Source organism: Ovis aries, chromosome 6 (genome assembly GCF_016772045.2).
Source record: "Ovis aries strain OAR_USU_Benz2616 breed Rambouillet chromosome 6, ARS-UI_Ramb_v3.0, whole genome shotgun sequence".
Classification (NCBI taxonomy): domain Eukaryota; kingdom Metazoa; phylum Chordata; class Mammalia; order Artiodactyla; family Bovidae; genus Ovis; species Ovis aries.
Genome location: NC_056059.1, coordinates 19,231,041 through 19,250,937, shown reverse-complemented (window position 1 = coordinate 19,250,937; position 19,897 = coordinate 19,231,041). Strand labels below are relative to the sequence as shown.

The following is a 19,897-nucleotide window of genomic DNA, read 5'->3' as shown; positions in this document are numbered from 1 at the left end:
GACTGGCGATTCAATTCTTACATGATAGTATACATGTTAGAATGTCATTCTCCCAAATCATCCCACCCTCTCCCTCTCCCTCTGAGTCCAAAAGTCCGTTATACACATCTGTGTCTCTTTCCCTGTCTTGCATACAGGGTCGTCATTGCCATCTTCCTAAATTCCATATATATGTGTTAGTATACTGTATTGGTGTTTTTCTTTCTGGCTTACTTCATTCTGTATAATCGGCTCCAGTTTCATCCATCTCATCAGAACTGATTCAAATGAATTCTTTTTTTACGGCTGAGTAATACTCCATTGTGTATATGTACCATAGCTTTCTTATCCATTCATCTGCTGATGGACATCTAAAAAGGTACTTTTTAACAGTTAAATTTGTTTGGCACTTGACTAGTTTACCAAATGTCAACATTTTTTATAACAGTGTCAAGAAGAAAGTTCAAACTTTTATGAATTAGAATAAAGCTTAAGAACAGTAGGATAATGGAACATTAAAGGTGGGCCCTCAAGGGTTGTAAAGGTTGACCAGGTTGACAGGGTAAGAGCATGACTTGAGGTAGAGGGACTAGCATAACTAAAACCAGAAAGGAGAGAACCACATGCAGGTTGGTACGACTGAATTTGAATGTATTTGTAGGGAACAGTTTCAGAGAAATCACAGGCAGAAGTTAGCTTAGAAGCAGTCATGAAGATAAGAAAGCAATATTCCAGTCAAAGTAGAATGTCTGAATTAGCATTGGGGAGTTAAAGTTTTAGGAATCCGTAAGAACTGAAGTAGAGAGTATATCACTGTCCACTTAGACAATTAGAGTAGAAATCTTGCAGTCAACCTTAACTTGTCACTGTCCCTCAATTTTTGTATCTAATTGACTGCCAAAAGCTGTATAGTCATATCTCAGGGATATTGCGGATTCATTTCCAGACCATCAAAATAAAGCAGATAGCACAAGAAAGCAAGTCACAAGAATTTTTTGGTTTCCCAGTATATGAAAGTTACGCTTACACTGTACTGTGGTCTATTAAGTGGTCAATAGCAGTATACCTTAAAAAAAAAAAACTGTACATACCTTAATTAAAAATACTGTATTGCTAAAACATGCTGACCATCACCTGAACCTTTAGCAAGTCATAATCTTTTTGATGGAGGAGAGTCTTTTTCAGTGTTGATGGCTGCTGACTTATCAAGCTTATGGTTGCTGATGGTTGACTGGCTGTGGCAGTTTTTTTAAATAAGACAACAGTGAAGTTTGCTGTATTGGTTGAATCTTCCTCACAAACTATTTATCTGTAGCACATAATTCTGTTTGATAGCATTTTACCCACAGTAGAACTTCTTCCCAAATTTGAGTCAGTCTTCTCAAACCCTGCCAACGGCTTTATCAGCCAGATTTATGTAATGTTCTGAATCCTTTGTTACATTTCAGCAATCTTCACAGCCTCTTCACTAGGAGTTGATCCCATGTCAAGAAACGACTTTCTTTGCACCTTCATTAGACGCAATTCCTTATTCACTAATATTTTATCATGAGATTACAGCAGTTTAGTCACATCTTTAGGCTCCGTTTGCAATTCTAGATCTCTTGCTAAATCTGCAGTTTCTTCTTCCACTGAAATCTAGAACTCCTCAAAATTATACATGAGGGTGGGAATTTACTTTTTCCCAGCTCCTGTTAATGTTGATATTTGACCTCTTTCCATGAATTCATAATGACATCTCAAATGGTGAATCATCTCCAGAAGGTTTTTAATCTACTTTGCATCATTCTGTCGGAGAAATTACTATATGTGGCAGCTATAGCTTTAAAAAGTGTCCTTCTTAAGAATAAGACTTGAAAGTCAAATTTATTGATCCATGGGCTGTAGAATAGATGTTGTATTAACAGACATGAAAACAAGCTTAATCTCACTTCACATCTTTATTAGAGCTCTTGGGTGACCAGGTAGATTGCCAGTGAGCAGTAACATTTTGAAAGAAGTCATTCTTGTGAGGTGAAAGTCTCTCAACAGTGGACTTAAAATATTTTGTAAACCATGTTGTAAACAGATGTACTGCCATCTGTTTACAGGCTTTGTTGTTTGATTTATAGAGCACAAGCAGAATAGATTTAGTGTCATTCTTAAGGGCCAAAGGATTTTCAGAATGGTAAATGAGCCTTGGCTTCAACTTAAGGTCACCAGCTGCATTACCCCTAACAAGAGAGTCAGCCTGTCCTTTGAAGCCAGGCATTGACTTCTCCTCTCTAACTATGGAAGTCCTAGGTGGCGTCTTCTTACATAGAAGGCTTACAATGAATGTAGCCACTTCATTAATTATCTTAACTAGACCTTCTGAATTACAGCTTTTACATCACTTGCTGCTTCACCTTGAATTTTTATGTTATGAAGACAACTTGTATCCTTCAGTCTCATGAACCAAGTGCTGCTAGCATTAACCTTTTGTTTTTGCAGATTCTTATCTCTATCAGCCTTCACACAATTGAAGAGAGTTAAGGCTTGGCTCTTGGTTAGGCTTTGGCTTAAAGGAATATGTCTGGTTTCCTCTTCTCTCCAGGCCATTAAAGCTTTCTCCATGTTATCAACATGACTGTTTTGCTTTCTTATCATTAATGTCTTTTCTGGAGTAGCACTTTTCATTTTCTTCAACAGCGGTTTTTTTTTGCATTCACAATTTGGCTGTTTGACAGAAAAGATCCAGCTTTTGGCCTGTGTTGGGTTTCAACATGCCTGCCTCACTAAGCTTAATCATTCCTAGCTTTTAAATGTGAAGAGTATGTGACTTTTCCTTTCACTTGATCACTTATTAAAGGCCATTGTAGGGTTCTTTTTTTTTTTAATGACAAAGAGTTTTAAAGTTTTGTTGTTGCTTTTACACTTCAGAGTCTTGTATTGATGCCCTGATCATATCTTTATGTAACAAAAGCATAATACATTTAAACTCCTTTTTTGTATTATTGGACCATAATGTTCTAAGAGAGTTCTGTCCAATAGTTATATAACATGAAGTGTATATATAGTTTAATGTTTCTGAGTAATCTCAATATAAAAAGCAAGTGAAATTAATTTTAATAATACATTGTAACCTAATACATTGAAAATATTATTTGAACATGTAACCAGAATAGAAATTATAAATGAGATAGCTGCATTCTCTTTCTTCATTGTAGGGTTCTTAATTGGCTTAATTTTGGCCAGAGGAAAAGGAGAGAGACAGATGGGTTGGTTGATGGTCAAACAGTCAGAACACACACAGTTATTAAGTTTTAGCCTTTTATATGGGCATGGTTTGTGGTACCCCAAAGCATTTACAATAGTGACATTAAAGATCTCAGACCACAGATCACCGTGACAAATATAATAATGAAAAAATTTGAAATATTTTAAGGATTACCAGAAATTGACACCAAGACACAACGTGACAAATGCTGCTGAAAGAACGATGTCAAGAAAGTTGCTTGATGCAGAGTTGCCACAAACCTTCCTTTTGTAAATAATGCAGTTATCTACAAAGCACAATAAAGGGAAGCACAATAAAATCAGCTTTGGCTGTAATTCCTACCACCAAAACCTATCTGGAGCCCAGTTCTGTGCTGCAGTTTTATAGGTGCTACCAGGTAATTCAGGCTTCCCAATAGCTCAGTGGTAAAGAATTCACCTGCCAATATAGGAGACAGAGGAGATGCAGGTTTGATCCCTGGGTTGGGAAGATCCCTTGAGGAGGAAGTGGCAGCCCTGGAAAATGCCATGAACAGAGGAGCCTGGTGGGTTACAGTGCATCGGATCACTAAGAGTCTGGCACCTGAAGCAACTTCGTACCTTGTGACACCAGGTAGTCCAGGTTCTTGTGATCTCATCTGAATTAATATTAAAGCCTCGTGTTTTCTAGTTTGTCCTTACCTGGCCGCCAAAGCTGTTTTTCTAATCATAAATCTGACTCCTTATTTTAACTTTCCTTTATTCCTTTCTGGACTTCATTTTCCCAAATGTCAAAAAATACGTTTTCATCATTCATTACGCATGCCTCTCATGGTACTTAAACTCTTTAAATTTTTTTGGAAAATATAAAAGGGCTGAGGGATTCGTAAACTGATCTAAGCCATTTTAGCACCTAACTCTTGTCCATTCCTTTTGATAAGCATGAATACTTCTAGGTGTTGTGCATCCTCTTCTACATCGCTTCACCACTAGGTGGTATGGTTACAAAGGAAGCAAGTCAGACTGATTCTTTCTTTTTATGAATTTTATCAAGTAGGTACAAAACATTCATGCAACCTGTTTTTATAAGTTTGGTAAAAAGTCCATTCTCAAAGAGGATGCAGTATTGTGGCCACAAGATCAGTCAGTCTTGTGGTTAAATGAGACAACAAAGTCTTGCTTTTGAGGAGGGAGCATCCAAGACCAAATAGAGATCTAGGTCTTGAATACCTGTGTTCAGTAGAACTTTCTGTTCTCTATAGCTGGGTTATCCGACACAGTAGACATAGCCATGTGTGGCTGCTAAATGGTTAAAAACGTGTCTAGTATGACTAAAGAACTGTATTTTAAATTATTTTAAATTTAAATGTTAAAAATCGTATGGAGTCAGCAACTGCTGTCTTGGACAGTGCTGGAATAGAGGACTGTTTCATCTATGTTGACTGCCAAGATTGCCAAAATTCTGTTCTCGCAAGGGCTGTGGGACACATACAGTCTTTCTGTACTACACTTACGAGCATTACTCATTTGTTAATGAAACATTTCTAAAGTCTCTTTATGATGACTAACAAAGTTCTTGGTATGGAATTTCATATTTACAATCACCTGTGTAATGTAAATCCCTGAAAAAGGTATTTCAAATGCCTAAAGTTTTAAAATTCATGAATATAGCTATATCATATTGTTACAGTAGTATGTATGTTGTTCAGTCACCTACATGTGTCCAACTGTCTGTGACCCCATGGACTGTAGCTTGGCAGGCTCCTCTTGTCTTTGGGGTTCTTCAGTAAAGAATGCTGGAGTGGGTTGCCATATGTAGTGTTTTAAATACATAGTTTATCACTCAAAGATAACTATTAAGATTTTTGTAGTAATTATATATATATTTCTTTATCATTAGGGCTCTCAACTATTTTTAAAAAATCTTTGCTGATATGTTACATGAAAAGTGGTATTTTTAAAAAATTTGCTAATGAGACTAAAAATTTGTCATTTATTTTGAACTAGCTGTACTTTCTCTTTTATAAGCAATCTTTGTGAAAATTGTGTATGTCTTTTATGCAAAATCATCTGTTCCCACTCCAGACAGAATTACTCTTCCCTGTGCTTCTGTATTTCTTTTTATTTGTAATATTTATCACATGTTCATTATGTATATCTGTCTTTTTTTTCTTTAATATTATTGATGGCCACACTGGGTCTTCAGTGCAGACTCTTCTCTGTTGTGGCAAGTGGGCACTGCTGTCCAGTTTTGGTGCACTGGCATCCCACTGAAGTGGCTTCTCGTTGCAGAGCATGGGCCCTAGGACACTCAAGACTTCAGTAGTTGCAGCTTGTGGGCTCAGTGGTTGCGGCTCCAGGGCGCAGGCTCAGTAGTAGGGCACAGGCTCAATAGTTGTGGCGTACAAGCTTAGTTGCTTCACCACATGTAGAATCTTCCTGGATCGCAGGGATCAAACCCGCGTCTCCTGCAATGGCAGGTGGATCCTTTTTCACTGAGCCACCAGGGAAGTCCACATCTGTCTCTCTTATAAGAGATTTTTAGTGCCTGGCTAGTGTAGGCCACTCATCTTACTTTTTTCAGTGCCTTAGATCTCAGTAAATATTTATCCAAAGATGAAACAAAGTAGTTAAGAAACAATGCTTTCAAGTCATAACAGCTTATGTCCTACAGATTAGGAGGTAGTTTTGTCTTTTTTTTTTTTTTTTTTGCCAGAGAAGATAAACTTTAGGAATTTGAACTGTATTCAGGTTGAATTTTGACTTAATGGCTAAAGTGATCTTATGCTTATAAGAATTATATTATCAGCATGTAAATAAAAGTAGAATTTTGAAAACATAATCAGAATAAAATGTTTTCTTCCACTCAAATAGTTTCTGTAGACAAATCTAAAGTCCTAATAAGTCTTCAGAGGAATATAAGAAATGGAGAAATTCATTGTGTACTTACTGGTATGTTTAAGTGGTGAGAGACACATTTTATCAGAGAAATTATATTTGATTGTAGTTCATGCTGTCAGTTGGCTACTTATGATATTCTTTCTAAAGAATTTTTCACTCTTGTAGAGTCACAGTAAATCTAAAAGGATTTTTTCCTCTCTGTTTCAGGAAAAGGGAAATTTTTTCTATAGAGGGTTATTTACAGACTACAAAGTCTCTGTTACAATTATTCCACTCTGCCAGAGTACCAAAGCATGCATAGACAGTATATAAAGTAATGAACATAATTTTGTTCTAGTAAAACTATTTCACAGGCAGCAGGCTGGATTTGACCTTGAGCCATAGATTACCAACATCTACTCTGTGTCTTTAACTAGAGATATAGACAGTTCAACAGAGAAATAGCTTAAAGGGGATTCAAGATGTTGTGACATGGATAATTCTTTCCTTTGTTACTTAAATGAAGATAGAAGATAAACCCTCATTTTTTTTTTCTTTTAAACTCATCAGAATCAATACTGTGGAGATTTTAATACTATATTTTTGTTTTACTTCTGAAGCTTACCCTTTGTAACTATTTTTTAGGAGAGAAAAAGGAGAAAAAACAGCAACCAGTAGCAGGAAGTGCTGACTCTAAGCCTGTTGATGTTTCCCGTCTGGATCTTCGAATTGGTTGTATCATCACTGCCAGAAAACACCCTGATGCAGATTCTTTGTATGTAGAGGAAGTAGATGTTGGAGAAACAGCCCCAAGAACGGTGGTCAGTGGCCTGGTGAATCATGTTCCTCTTGAACAGGTAATCTATGTAGCTAAAATTATTTCTACATATGCCTTTCGGTGTCAATCCCTCTTTCTTAATGTTTTTTCATGTAATTTTATATCAGACCACACAACATGAGTTAATATTGATTAATTCAGTTGATGATTTTAATATGATAAATCCACCAAAAAGTTCCTAGAAATACCAAAAACTTGCCAAAGATCTGTAAATTAAGATCAAAGTCATGACCATAGAAAGAAGAAATGATGTATTATTTTTTTCTCAATTTTTGAAAGTATTTTTAGTTAGTTACTTTATCATCACTGTTCCATCATGGAATTTTATTCCCTGATTTTAATTTTAAAATCACCATTATATAAGCTTAGAATGCACCAATCTAGAATTAAGAAAACAAGTCTTATATCTTTATAACTCAAGTATTTTCATACTGGAAGAAGAAAGAGGAGAGGGAATTTTGAAGATTGAACTTGAACTTTTTAATGGTATTCCTTTATTCATTAAAAATAGCATGTTTTAAAATTTTATTATTTAGGTATTTAAATATATTTCCAATGTCAGACATTAATAATTTATAACTTGCTCTCTCTAGACATCTTCTGTAGAAATTTGCATCATCTACTATTTCCTCTGCTCCATGGTGCTTCGGAGATACTGCAAAGACCATAGTCTTCCACATTAAAAAGTTCTGCCTCTAGGTTCTTTGCCAACCCTGTTGCTGATTGACTTTGTGAACTTGCACAAGTCCCTACGTTAATTCATTCTTATTTTTAGATGCTGATATTTACTGTGAATCTGCACTGTGCCAGGAACTGTTGTAGGCAAGTGAATAGAAAGAAAGAAAAATATGTAGATAGATGAATGATAGATTTGTTTTTAAAAAAATAAAACCCTGGGATTTCCCTGGTGGTCCAGTAGTTAAGAATCTGCCTTTCAATGCAGGGGATATAGGTTTGTTCCCTGGTTGAGGATCTAAGGTCTCGCATCCATGGGGCAACTAGAAAGAACTCTGTGTAGCAGCTACTAAACCTGTGTGCTCTAAAGGTAGCATGCCGCAGCTAAGAGCCTGCATGCCAGAACAAAGGCCCATCACTGCCAATAATAATAACTAAATAAACAAAGCCCCTGCCTTTCTGAAGCTCATATCTGGGAGGATCAGCACTTCCATGATACACAGTGTTAATATCAGGAAAAAAATAAAGTAAGGAAAGAATCTAGAAAGTACTGAAGCTAGGGGAAAAAAGTGGCCAGGGAAGAGCAAAGTGGTATTTAAGTAAAGGTCTAAGAAAATGAAGAAAACAAATTGTTCTGCTCTTATGGAATAGCATTTTCAGGCAGCCCTGAATCAGATGTTATCCTGGGATCTTCAAAGAACAGCAGGAAGCCAGTGTCATTGTAGCAGACTAAATAACGGGAAATATGATGGGAGATGAAGTCAGATAAGGATGCCAAATGCTGTAGGGTCCTAGAGATCATTGTAAAGACTTTGGCTTTTTCTCTGAGTGAGATGAAAGCCACTGGAGGATTTTTGAGCTAAGGGATAATATGATCTGTCTCACATATTAATAGTATCATCTGGTTGCTTTGTTGAGGTAAGAAAAATGGAATTAAGGAGATCAGTGAAGAAATTTCTCTTATCTATGAAAAAAGATAGATGACACTGGTGTGTGCTTTTTCTTTTTAACATTCATTTTGTATAGGACCAGGACCCTCTTATAACAACTTATGAAGTTAGGTTCATAAGGAACCCTGGAGAAAGAACCAATTGATCTTGAGCCAGCTCAAATTTGAAAAACTCCTCCTCATTGGGGCTTCAACTTTTTTTGTTCTCCTAAGTTACAGACTAGTTCTTTTCCAAAAGCTGTCATTGACAGCCATATGCAAAGTATTTATATACATATCTGAATCTAACCATCAAGTCAGTACTAGTCAGCAGTGTATAAAGTAACTGCATTTAGCTTCCTAAAACTGTATACCAAATTTTGTACATTTGTTTATTTTTCTAAGGTAAAAGTCTACAGCTATCACCTGATTCTTAACAGACTGCATCTAGCTAACCCTGTTGGTTTTTTGTACATATTTGGTGTAACTTTTTTTTATTAAGTTCCCATATATGTGGCATCTTATAGTTATTTAATGTCTGAAGAGAATAAGAATTCATGAAGATCACCAAAAAAGGGGACTTTTCCATTTGAACCTTAGGTTCATTTTTTTAAAATCTTAGAACGTGGGGGTAAATTTGTACATAATATTTATTTATAAAACCATCTTTCATCTAGAATGTGTCCTGTTCCCACATGCAGTGACCCTTCTTGAATGTTATTTTATTTTAAATCTACTGAAAGAATTTAAACAACTGTGTCCCTTATTTTTGCTCATTGACGAAAAAGTTGAGACTTCAACTCTTAAAGTTTAAAGAAATTGCTAATTTACTTCTGTAACAAATTATAGAAGTAGCTATCGTTTGTTGTGCTGTGCATAAGGCTTAAATTGTTAAGTGATCAGTACTTTTTAATTTAGGAAATGAATCTTGGATAGTATTGAAAATGATAAACATGTAGGGGAAAAATGTGCATTTATTTTAGTGCTGTTGCTAAGCTAAATGCTTTATATATATGTTGTGATTTAATCCTTGTGGTGTCTTTATATCATTTCCCTCATTTTGTGAGGAAACAGGGAGATCAACTTTATGAGTCTCATTGCTAGTACATGAGAACCAGCAATGAAATTTAAAACCAAATCTGTTTCACTCAGTCATTTCTTTATTTTTAAGTGAAATATTATTGCCTCTGCTGTTTGATCTATAATGTATTGTCAGTTTGTAGAATTTTATTTTATTTTTTTCATATTGATTTAAGGCTTAACAACGTAAAAGAGTTTGGACACAGATAAGGATAAAACAGCCACAAAAATAGAACATTTGATATTTAGCATATTAGATGTACCTTAATGTATTCTAGATAAAATTATTCTAAATCTTTGTACATCTTTAATCATCAATGTGTATTTCACACAGATGCAAAATCGGATGGTGGTTTTACTTTGTAACCTGAAACCTGCAAAGATGAGGGGAGTAGTATCTCAGGCAATGGTGATGTGTGCAAGTTCACCAGAGAAAGTGGAAATCTTGGCACCTCCTGATGGATCTGTTCCTGGGGACAGAATTACTTTTGATGCTTTCCCTGGTAAGTATTTATTAGTTACTGTTTGTAATTTGGGAATCTTGGTTCTGAAAGCTATTTTTGAACGTTTAAATTTAAGACCACTCCTCTATATGACTTGTAAGACTTTATACTAAATGACCATTGTTAGTGATATTATTGTTAATTGAGAGATTGACATAAGATGGTACATTAAGCACAACTGTCTAATTACTCCTTCCCCATGAACACTCAAATTGCATAAAACACCAGAGAGATTGTACCCTAAGTGAAATACTAATTTTGATACCTACATAACAGAAGAGTGTGATACGGATAGAGAACCAGTTAATGTGCTACAAAATCATTTAAGCATAGATTATCTCAGAATGCAACATAGAAAGATGAAGAGATGAAAAGTTCAGACAAGGAGCCGAAACTGTATAATTCTCAAAGTCAACCTAGTAATATACTTGCATATGCTTTTACTCCCTTTTACTAGCCTTTAGGATTTAGAGGAAATCTCTAAGGTAAAATTCATATTTTTTTAATAATCTAAAAGGAAGGATCATTTCATATTGTTTCTTCTCTCTAGTAAAGTGCTCCTAAGACAGATGAAGCTTCCTAATATGTGAGAAAGCTTCCTAATATCTGAGAAAAAAATTCTTCAAATAGGTCTTTGGAAGCAGTAAAGAAAGCTTGGCAGATGTAGAATAAACATTTCTTTCATAAAAGTGGAAGATCTCTTAAGAGGAAAAACAGAAATTAAAAGACTATATTGCCTTTTGGTCACAATCACCACTGCTTACCAGGAAATCAAAACACTTCCCCAAACATTATGCTTTTGGTTAGGATGTCATGTTTATACCTGACAAACCTGAAATTCTGTTTTTCTGAATTGGAATGGAATGAAAATAAAAGTGAACTTTTTCTTTTAAGATTCAGCATACACTGAGGGGAAAAAAACTCTTGATTTGTCTTTTCAGATTAATATTTGCCTTCCTTTTTACTTAAATACTTAAGATGAGTGCATTTTAAGTTTTATTTTTCTATATAAATTGTTAAGTCAGATGTTTAGAACTGGAAAAAATCATTTATTTTAACCCACTATTTTACAAATTTAGAAACCAAGACTCAATAGAACTTAGCTACCTACTTAAGATTTGTAGAAAGATCAAAAAATAGATGTGCCTGAATCTCAAATATTACCAGCATTTTTGTTGGTGGATCATTGGCTTGCTGTGAAATCATATGGACTGTTTAATCAGAGAAGGCTTATAGTTCTTTTATTTCTATGACAGCTTTCATTCCCCTTACCTTATAAAGAATTAACAGGTAAATGTTTCAGCATTTGAATCAGTTGTTATTATCTGGACATTACCGTTAAGTAGTGTGGAGTTTTCCTAAGATACTCAGTGACTTAACATTAGAGATGCTAATAGTCCAGAGTGGATTTCTTGCCTTTACCATATTTTTTAATCTTTCAATCTGTTTGGCTGTCGGTGTGTGTTTATATCTACATCATTGCAGTCTAAAATTCCTTTCATATTCATAGTTTCTCCTTGTGCTTTAGTAAATGAATATGTAGATAACATAAAAAAATTTTTCTGAAGTGAAAGGGAAAAACCTAACGTTTAAGTGGCCCATGCAGTTGTTTGAATTATACTCTTATAAAATGCTTAACCAAACTGAACAGCATCAAATAGTTGATAAACTTGGGGACGTGGGGTCTGTTAATTCTCATCCTGCTTATGCATATCAGTTACTGCTTCTGTAGCAGTAAATCTGAAAGGAAATAACAATACTATGTATGCAACAGATGATTAGTCTTACTGTATTTTTTTTCTTTTCCCAGAGAGAGCCATGATTTATCTGTACTTTATTTTTCAGCATATGTTTTACATTTTAAAGCTTAAGGTGTCTGCTGGTACATTTCGATGTTCATTTGATGTGCTCAGTGTCTAGAGATTTACATTTCATGTTATAGTAAGTGTGGTATAGAAATTGCATTTGGGGCTCAAGCCTTTGAATAACGATTTTTCAACTATAAAACTATTGCTTCCATAAAGTTTAGAAGATGCCACATAATATATTTATAATAATGGCTAAAACCCCTACCCACTCCTTCTTTAGTCTTAAATCCTGTAAAGCCATAAATTATTTCAATATCTAGTCCCTAAAGTATCAACCAAAAATAACTTGAACACAATATTACAGCAAGAAGGCAAAGACATTGACACTCCCTTCTCTCTCTTTTCTTTTTTTTTTTTTTTTTGAGAATGCACTGGATTTAATCTGATAATAAATGGAAATTTGCATTCAGACTTTTCTGAGATCATGATTATTCCTGTTAGTTTTGAGTCTTGTTAATAAATCTGAGTTGATGGTTAATCTCAAAGCATGTATAAATGCAAGACTCTTAAGCTTTTGGACCCAATTACTCTTTAAAAATGGGGGTTTTTTTGGTATTGAGTGGTATGAGTTTTTTATATATTTTAGATATCAGCACCTGATCAGCCAAATTGTTTGCAAGCTTCTTCTCTCATTCAGCTGGTTTTCTTTCAATCTCACCAAGCAGATAAAATTCAGAGTAGTTACCATATTTAGCTAGAAAACCCTAACACTTAAGTTATTTCCAGTACTGTAGGAAATCTTTAAGTACTGTAGCAGCAATTTAGTCATTTTTTGTTGAAACATATAATAAAGCATAAGCTGCTTCTGCCATGTATAAAAATGCAGCACATCAAATTATGCTCTCATCTGTTCAAAATCTTTCTTTATATGTAGTGATAAAATGAGTATCTTGTAGTTTCCTTCTGATCATTTGGGGAATAAATTAGCTGTACAGCTGTTTCTTAAAAGAGTGAAAAATAATACCTTTAACATTCATAAGGAAATGACAAACTATTTTACCAATTAAGAATATAAAAAGTGCTGATGTCATAGAACTAAAGTGTTAAAAGTAAATATTTAGATTCTTATCAGGTCTAAAGATCAGAGATTGTATCTAGGACAATTCACTAGAAATCTCTGATGACAGTTTATTAATATGTTAGCTATGTATTATTTTCCCTCTCCCAACAGGAGAGCCCGACAAGGAGCTGAATCCTAAGAAGAAGATTTGGGAACAGATCCAGCCTGATCTTTACACTAATGATGTATGCGTGGCTACATACAAAGGCGCTCCCTTTGAGGTGAAAGGGAAGGGAGTGTGTAGGGCTCAAACTATGGCCAACAGTGGAATAAAATAAAACACTTCAGTTTCTGAAATACATTAGAGAAAACAATAAAAAGAAATAACATTTTGTCACTCATAGCTAAAATACAACTGGCTCATTTTTGTGGTTATTTCTCTTCTAGATTTGAGTAGTCTTTTACCTAATATGTATTGTTTTCCGTTGACTAGAGAAACACTACATTTATACCTGTAAGTTTTGAGCCTACAAGGAGGAATTTGCCTGTTTCATGCTGATTGATTGTTCAGTGATTGTGTTGGCTAGCACATTGCTTTTTCTTTATACATTTAGAAAACTTCAGATTAACATTTAGTTTCTCATTTGTAGGCACATGTTGCTTGCAATTTGAAGCCCTCTTTTAGTATCTTTATTATAAATGTCTTCTCTTTAAAAAGACAAGTTAAAATTTCTGTCAGGCTTATTAACTAGTCATATTGTACTGGTATTGAAAATGACCATCTGTTGATTCTAAAGAGCCAAACAGCATAAAAGCTAGGAGACATGGCATTTGAACATTGTTGTTATTGTTTGCCAGAGTAACCCAGATTTGTATACTTACAGTGATTTTTTTTAAAAGACTGAAACTTCCAACTGTGTAGTGAACTTATTTTTTGCATCTAACAACATAATAAATAGTAATAGTAATAAATCTTGACTGTCTAAAGAATAAACACATTGTAAAGTGTTGCTAATATAGATTCCATTAAATTGACCATTAAATAGTCCACTTTTTATTCTAGGTGACTTCAAAGATTCTTTAGATACCTAATAAAAGATTATTTATAGCTTTATCTTTAGAAGAACATTTAAGATTGATATCTTTTATTTTTTCATGTACCATCGTACTAAATACATATGAAACACATTAAAAGAAATATATTTCAAGAATATATATTAAAATAAATTGTAGCCAGAAATTTAACATGTAAGTTTAAGATGTCAAGTGCCTATTTTCACTCATCTTTCAGATATTGTAGGAACAGGGAAAATTAACTTAGGCACTATGAACTTCAAGTACCCACCTTGAGATGATGACTGTTACCAAAAAAGAGATACATTTATGGAGGTAGGAATATCTATTTTAAAAGAAAAATCACACACAGTATTTTAGCACTGTTGCTGTTTGTAGTTTACAATAAGAAGGAAAGACAAAGCAAAAACATTTAAAAGAGTCCTGCATGCTGAGTTATAAAAAGTATCATTCATTTACGTCCATGGAGTTCTGATAAGCTAAGATGTGTTACCATCATAGAAATTTTTATCTTCTTCATGAAAAACTGAATATTAACAGAATCATTAACATTTGTTGATAACTAAACACAAATGAATTTCCAAAGTTATTTTGTACTCAAGATACATTCTTTTGGGAAAAAGACTTCATGAATATTTTCTGATTTTTCCCAATTATATTACATTACTATAAATCTAATACAATTTAAAGAATATTTCAACTATTTAGGTAGTTGAAATATTTATTCTCAATTTTTTAAGTTACATGAAAGCACTATTCAATCAAGTTACCCAGTTAACCCCATTCCATTGTTATTTTTATGGAAAACAATTCTGTTTTACTTACGTTGCTGGAATGAGAGCTCTTAGAGAATCAATAAAAAATAACCCTTGTAGTCTCTGACTGGTATTCAGCCCTTTAAGAATTTCAACAGTAGGAAATGGTATTAGGTCACAGACTAAACAGCTAGTGCCTCTTGGCATCTATTTATATATTGCAAACTAAGCCAGGAAAACAAAAGCTGACTTTCCCCCAAGATAATTTCTCATGCAGCATATCTTATAGTGAATATTGATAGGGCTAACTTTTTGGTTATGTAGAAATTCCATGTGTATTATTTATATAAGTCATTTTCAGGACATGTTAATATAAAATTGGATAAGGCAATGGCAACCCACCAGTACTCTTGAGTGGCAAACCCCATGGACGGAGGAGCCAGGTAGGCTGCAGTCCATGGGGTCGCTAGGAGTCGGACACTACCGAGCAACTTCTCTTTCACTTTTCACTTTCATGCATTGGGGAAGGAAATGGCAACCCACTCCAGTGTTCTTGCCTGGAGAATCCCAGGGACAGGGGAGCCTGGTGGGCTGTCATCTATGGGGTCACACAGAGTTGGACATGACTAAAGTGACTTAGCAGTAATATAAAATTGGAAATTTCCTTGCTTCTATGAAGAGCTTTAAGTGCTCTGTGGATACAAGAGCACTGTATCCACCAAACAGATAATTTATTGTTGCTTTCTAAAAAAAACATGCAAATTATCATTTATACTATTTACAAAATATTCAGAGTAACTCACTGAAGTTTAATAGGCACATTAGCAAGTTGGACTTGTATTTATAACTCTCAGAGATGCTGACAATTCTGTAGATCTTAGTAATATTGGTTTTGAAACCAGATTACCTAGTTTTGATTCCAACTGTACAACTTAAATGCCTGTGTGATCTTGAACAACTTTTTAGCCTCTATAGAGCTTACTTTCCTCATCTGTAAAATGGGTATAATAATAGTACTTAGCTCATTGAGTTGTGAGGATATATATTATGTTATACAGAAACTAGTGTTCTCTCTCTTCTGTCCTGTTTCATGGTATCAGAGTTCCTGAGAGATTGAATTCTTGTTCAGAAGATTACTTGGTATATATGAAATGGACAGACCTTGTTATATATGAAATGAACAGACCTTGTCTTTCAATAGACCTGATTGTTCCTCTATATCAGATGTAGTATCTCTCCCCTTATTGGAGATAGTCTTTATGGAAACTTTCTCTTCTCTCCCTGCATTCCTACTGAAATCCCTGTTGTAGGTGTTTTGATGCTGGTCAGCCCTGTTCATTGATGCCTTTTCACTGGTTTAATGTAACTGATAAAGTTTCAAATTGTTTTGCAATTTTTTTAGACTGGAAAGACAGTACATCTGTTAATAATTACTGTGTGTTAGTGTAACATAAATAAAAGCAATTGTCCTCTCAGGTTCTTGGTTGGTGGGGGAGCAACTCACTATTGCTCATGGCAAGGGTGTTAAAATGGGCATGTGTATACTCACTGAGTTTTCTAGGGAAGTTATATGTTGTACCTTTAAATATATAAGAATATGAAAGTGTACTGTGTTAGCTGTGTACTTTGACTACTTAAATTATGACACAAGTCCTGATTCTAAATGCTGTGCAGTGGTGTGTAAACTAAAACTATCGCCAAGATAAACTAGTGAAGCAAATTAATGTTAACTCATCTAACAGTAATATTGCTAATTGCTGTTTTGTAGAAAAAGCTTTGCCTTCCAAAATTTTACTTAAGGAAGACCTCTCCTTTTCTAACGAAAGTGAGAGGGGTGGTGGTGGTGGTGTAGTTAGTAAGTCATGTCCGACTCTTGTGACCCCATGGACTGTAGCCTGTCTGGGATTTCCCAGGCAGGAGTAGTTGAGTTGGTTATCATTTCCTTCTCCAGATGATCATCCCAACCCAAGGATCGACTCTGGATCTCCTGCATTGCAGGCAGATTTTTTTCCCACTGAGCCCCCGGGGGAAGCCCAAATCTGTCTATTGTCATGGGTGTTATTAGAGAATTATATGTAAAAAAATTTAATCCTTCACAGCTAGCTAAGTACTTTCAACACATCTTGTCAGTTTTACTTGTATATTTTTTCTTTTTGCTGAGGAAGTGATTAGGAAGAATCACTTGGCAAAACTAGGCTGCTGCTGTTGGCGGCTGTTGCCTTTCTAAAGAACCATTTCGTGCCTTGATTCTGTAAACATGCTGCCACCAAGGGCGTGGTCCTGTGGTGACGTCTGTCCCAGAAGTCTGCCTGTGAAGACATCACTCAGTTTAGAGCAATGAGTAGGTTAGATAAAGTAGGTGTTTAAACCAGGAAAACTTCTATAACGGTACACACTTGCAGTACTTTTTGCGTGATAACCCAAAGTTTTACGATAATGAAAGATAGTTGCTGATGGCTAATATGCCTCTGTAAAACTGGATCTTCAGATAGCAACTCTTTGGAATGAAAAAGAATTAGTAATTTATATATACATTGTTACTTATTGAACTTATGATTTTAACTTTGTGTGAGTTTTGGCAAAGATAATTCATAGGAGTATAAGAAAAAATTAGAGAAAGGACTCAAAACAATGAAATAATTGTTAGTTGAAAGTGAGCCATCTGGAATTTGAGCAGATTATTGTATATTTTATTTTTTCACCCTTATACCCTTTTTTTTTTTCTTCCCTTTCCTTACTCCCACCTCCTTCCTAACATAACCTATTCCCAATTCTCTGGATTTTTGAGTAAAATATGTGTGTAAGTGTTATTTTGTATCTTCATCAACATCATTTCCTATCTGGCAGGCTATTGTCCTTAGCAACAGCAGCCGAAACAAGCCATGGGCTCAATAATTGCAGGAAAAAATAATAATCCTTTTAAATGAAAAGGCTGACTACTACTCTTGACTTTCCTGTTGGCATAATGCATGTAGAATTGTTCAAGTACCAGTTATTAACGTCTGCTCATTTCTACAGTGGCATTGACATGATGAGCCTTCATATCAAGGCTGTGACAAAGTTTTACATTTGTTTCTGTAAATGGGCTCATTAGAGTATCATACATCCCAGTAGAGATAGGCTCTCGATATATGCACACACTTAAGTTTTCAGCTCTAAGATACTTGGCTGATACTTGTTAATTTAAAACCCACTCAACTTTTCATACCTGGGGAATTTGGAAAGAACAGTACAGAAGTCATCCAAAATCAACAACACAATTTGATTTCTCTTTGAAAAAGATTAATGAAAAATGCAAACCAAAAGTCACTTTTACTAAGTTTAACAAAAGAATGATTTTGGTAGAAATAACTCCATAACTTTCAGTTTTCATATAAAAGGATAATTTTTTCTTAAAGCATATGAATTGATAATAAAAATTTTAGATGCTTGTGAAAGGAAACTTCTTAAAGTTTGAGTGAGAATCTGGGAAATACCAGTGCCACTTAAAGCATTAGCCTTTTGTAAAAGAATTGTGATCTGCCTGAAAATCAGTAGGAAAAACCTAAGCAGGTTATCTTTTAGAAAGGCAGAGTGTAGATAAATAACTTAAAAAAGGAAGTCTGAAATTACTAATTGAGTTAATGGTATCTAGATGAACAAACCTAGTAAGAGTCAGAGCTGGTGAGTTATTAGAGGTGAATTTCTAATTCCCTAGGATGGTAGGTACTAATGAGGTTGTAACCCCAGGTGCATAAAAATGTCAAGTATATTATCCTCCAGTAATCTAAAGTGTTCAAAGCACTTCCGCATATAAAGTTTAGTAGAGATTTTCGTCTTCCAAGTGAGAATAGCATACAGATGGCCACCTGGAGAGATGTGAGGAAAGATTACAAATTACAGACTCTTAATAGGAAAGGTGGCAACGTACTAAAGATGAACTTTGTAAACATCATTTATTTTACCTGGAGCAAATTCTGATCACATGGTTGTTTGATTGCAGTTATCTCCAGTAATGTTAAGTTTATGGGCTTCCTAAGTGGCTAAGCAATAAAGAATCCATCTGCCAATGCAAGAGACGTGGATTTGGTCCCTGGGTGGGAAAGATCCCCTAGAGAAGGAAATGGCAACCCACTCCAGTATTCTTGCCTGGAAATCCCATGAACAGAGGAGCTTGGTGGGCTACAATCTGTGGGGTAGCAAAAGTAGGACATGACTTAGACTTAGCAACAAAAACAGTGGTAAGTTTATTCAGTGATACACATGTGCTCTCATCCAGAAAAATCCAGTAGGCTTTAGGTGGCACAGCAGCCAGGTGTTTGCTTCAGTGTCTTGCTATTATGTTTTAACAACCCCAATACCAACTAAGCAATCATTTCCCTACATCCACTATGTTGATTATCATGAAGAGCTAGAATTGCTATTGCAGAGTGGTTCATGGAAGACCATATGTGGAATTAATGCCTCTGAGATGCTATGCTAGAATGCAGGTGTTTTAGGAAAATGCAGTAACTAGAAAGATGAGGGGAAGATGAGAGAAAAGAAAACAGTGGTAAGGAATGGACCATCTAATATTTGTATATTAAGTGAGTAAAAGAGATAATGTAAACGAATGTTCAATGTAAATGGCAAGAAAGGACTTTTGAAATATAAGGGGTGATCTGTAAGGGGAAATCTTGAATTAAATAATGAGCAAAATCTAGCAAGAAGGGGAAAGTAAAAACTTTACTAAGACTTCTTCCGTAGGAAAAATGAGGTTAAGAGAAAAGGATAGGGAGGAAATGGAAGTGCTCTGCTGCTGCTGCTGCTAAGTCACGTCAGTCGTGTCCGACTCTTTGCGATCCTATGGATTGCAGCCTACCAGGCTCCTCCATCCGTGGGATTTTCCAGGCAAGAGTACTGGAGGGAAGTGCTCTAAAGGTCAAAGTTGAGGGGATAATGTACTGGGGATAGAGTTCTTAGGGAAATAGTTCTTTGTTACCAAACAATGGTAGAGAAGTACTTGATTCTGAATTCAGAGACAAATAATTCTTAATTGGTATAAATTAAGAGTAGAACTTCGTATTGAGAAGAAAAACTGAATAGCAACTTTATCAAATTGGCAAAACTAAGGAAAAGAAAA

The 19,897-nt window shown here is 35.0% G+C and overlaps 1 protein-coding gene across 2 annotated transcripts in view; it reads left to right on the top strand.

Moving 5' to 3' along the window:
* AIMP1 (aminoacyl tRNA synthetase complex interacting multifunctional protein 1) overlaps positions 1-16,404 on the top strand; it is a 30,220-nt gene extending 13,816 nt beyond the window's left edge. Inside the window, exons 5-7 of one of the 2 annotated variants that reach the window (XM_027970827.3) lie at positions 6,721-6,932; positions 9,931-10,099; positions 13,139-16,404. In XM_027970827.3, the coding sequence (XP_027826628.1) occupies positions 6,721-6,932; positions 9,931-10,099; positions 13,139-13,305 (548 nt within the window). In that variant the 3' untranslated portion in view covers positions 13,306-16,404. Of the gene's footprint in view, positions 1-6,720; positions 6,933-9,930; positions 10,100-13,110 lie in introns of both variants that reach the window. The other variant, XM_042251160.2, reaches the window with a different exon arrangement.
* The last annotated feature ends 3,493 nt before the right edge of the window (positions 16,405-19,897 follow it).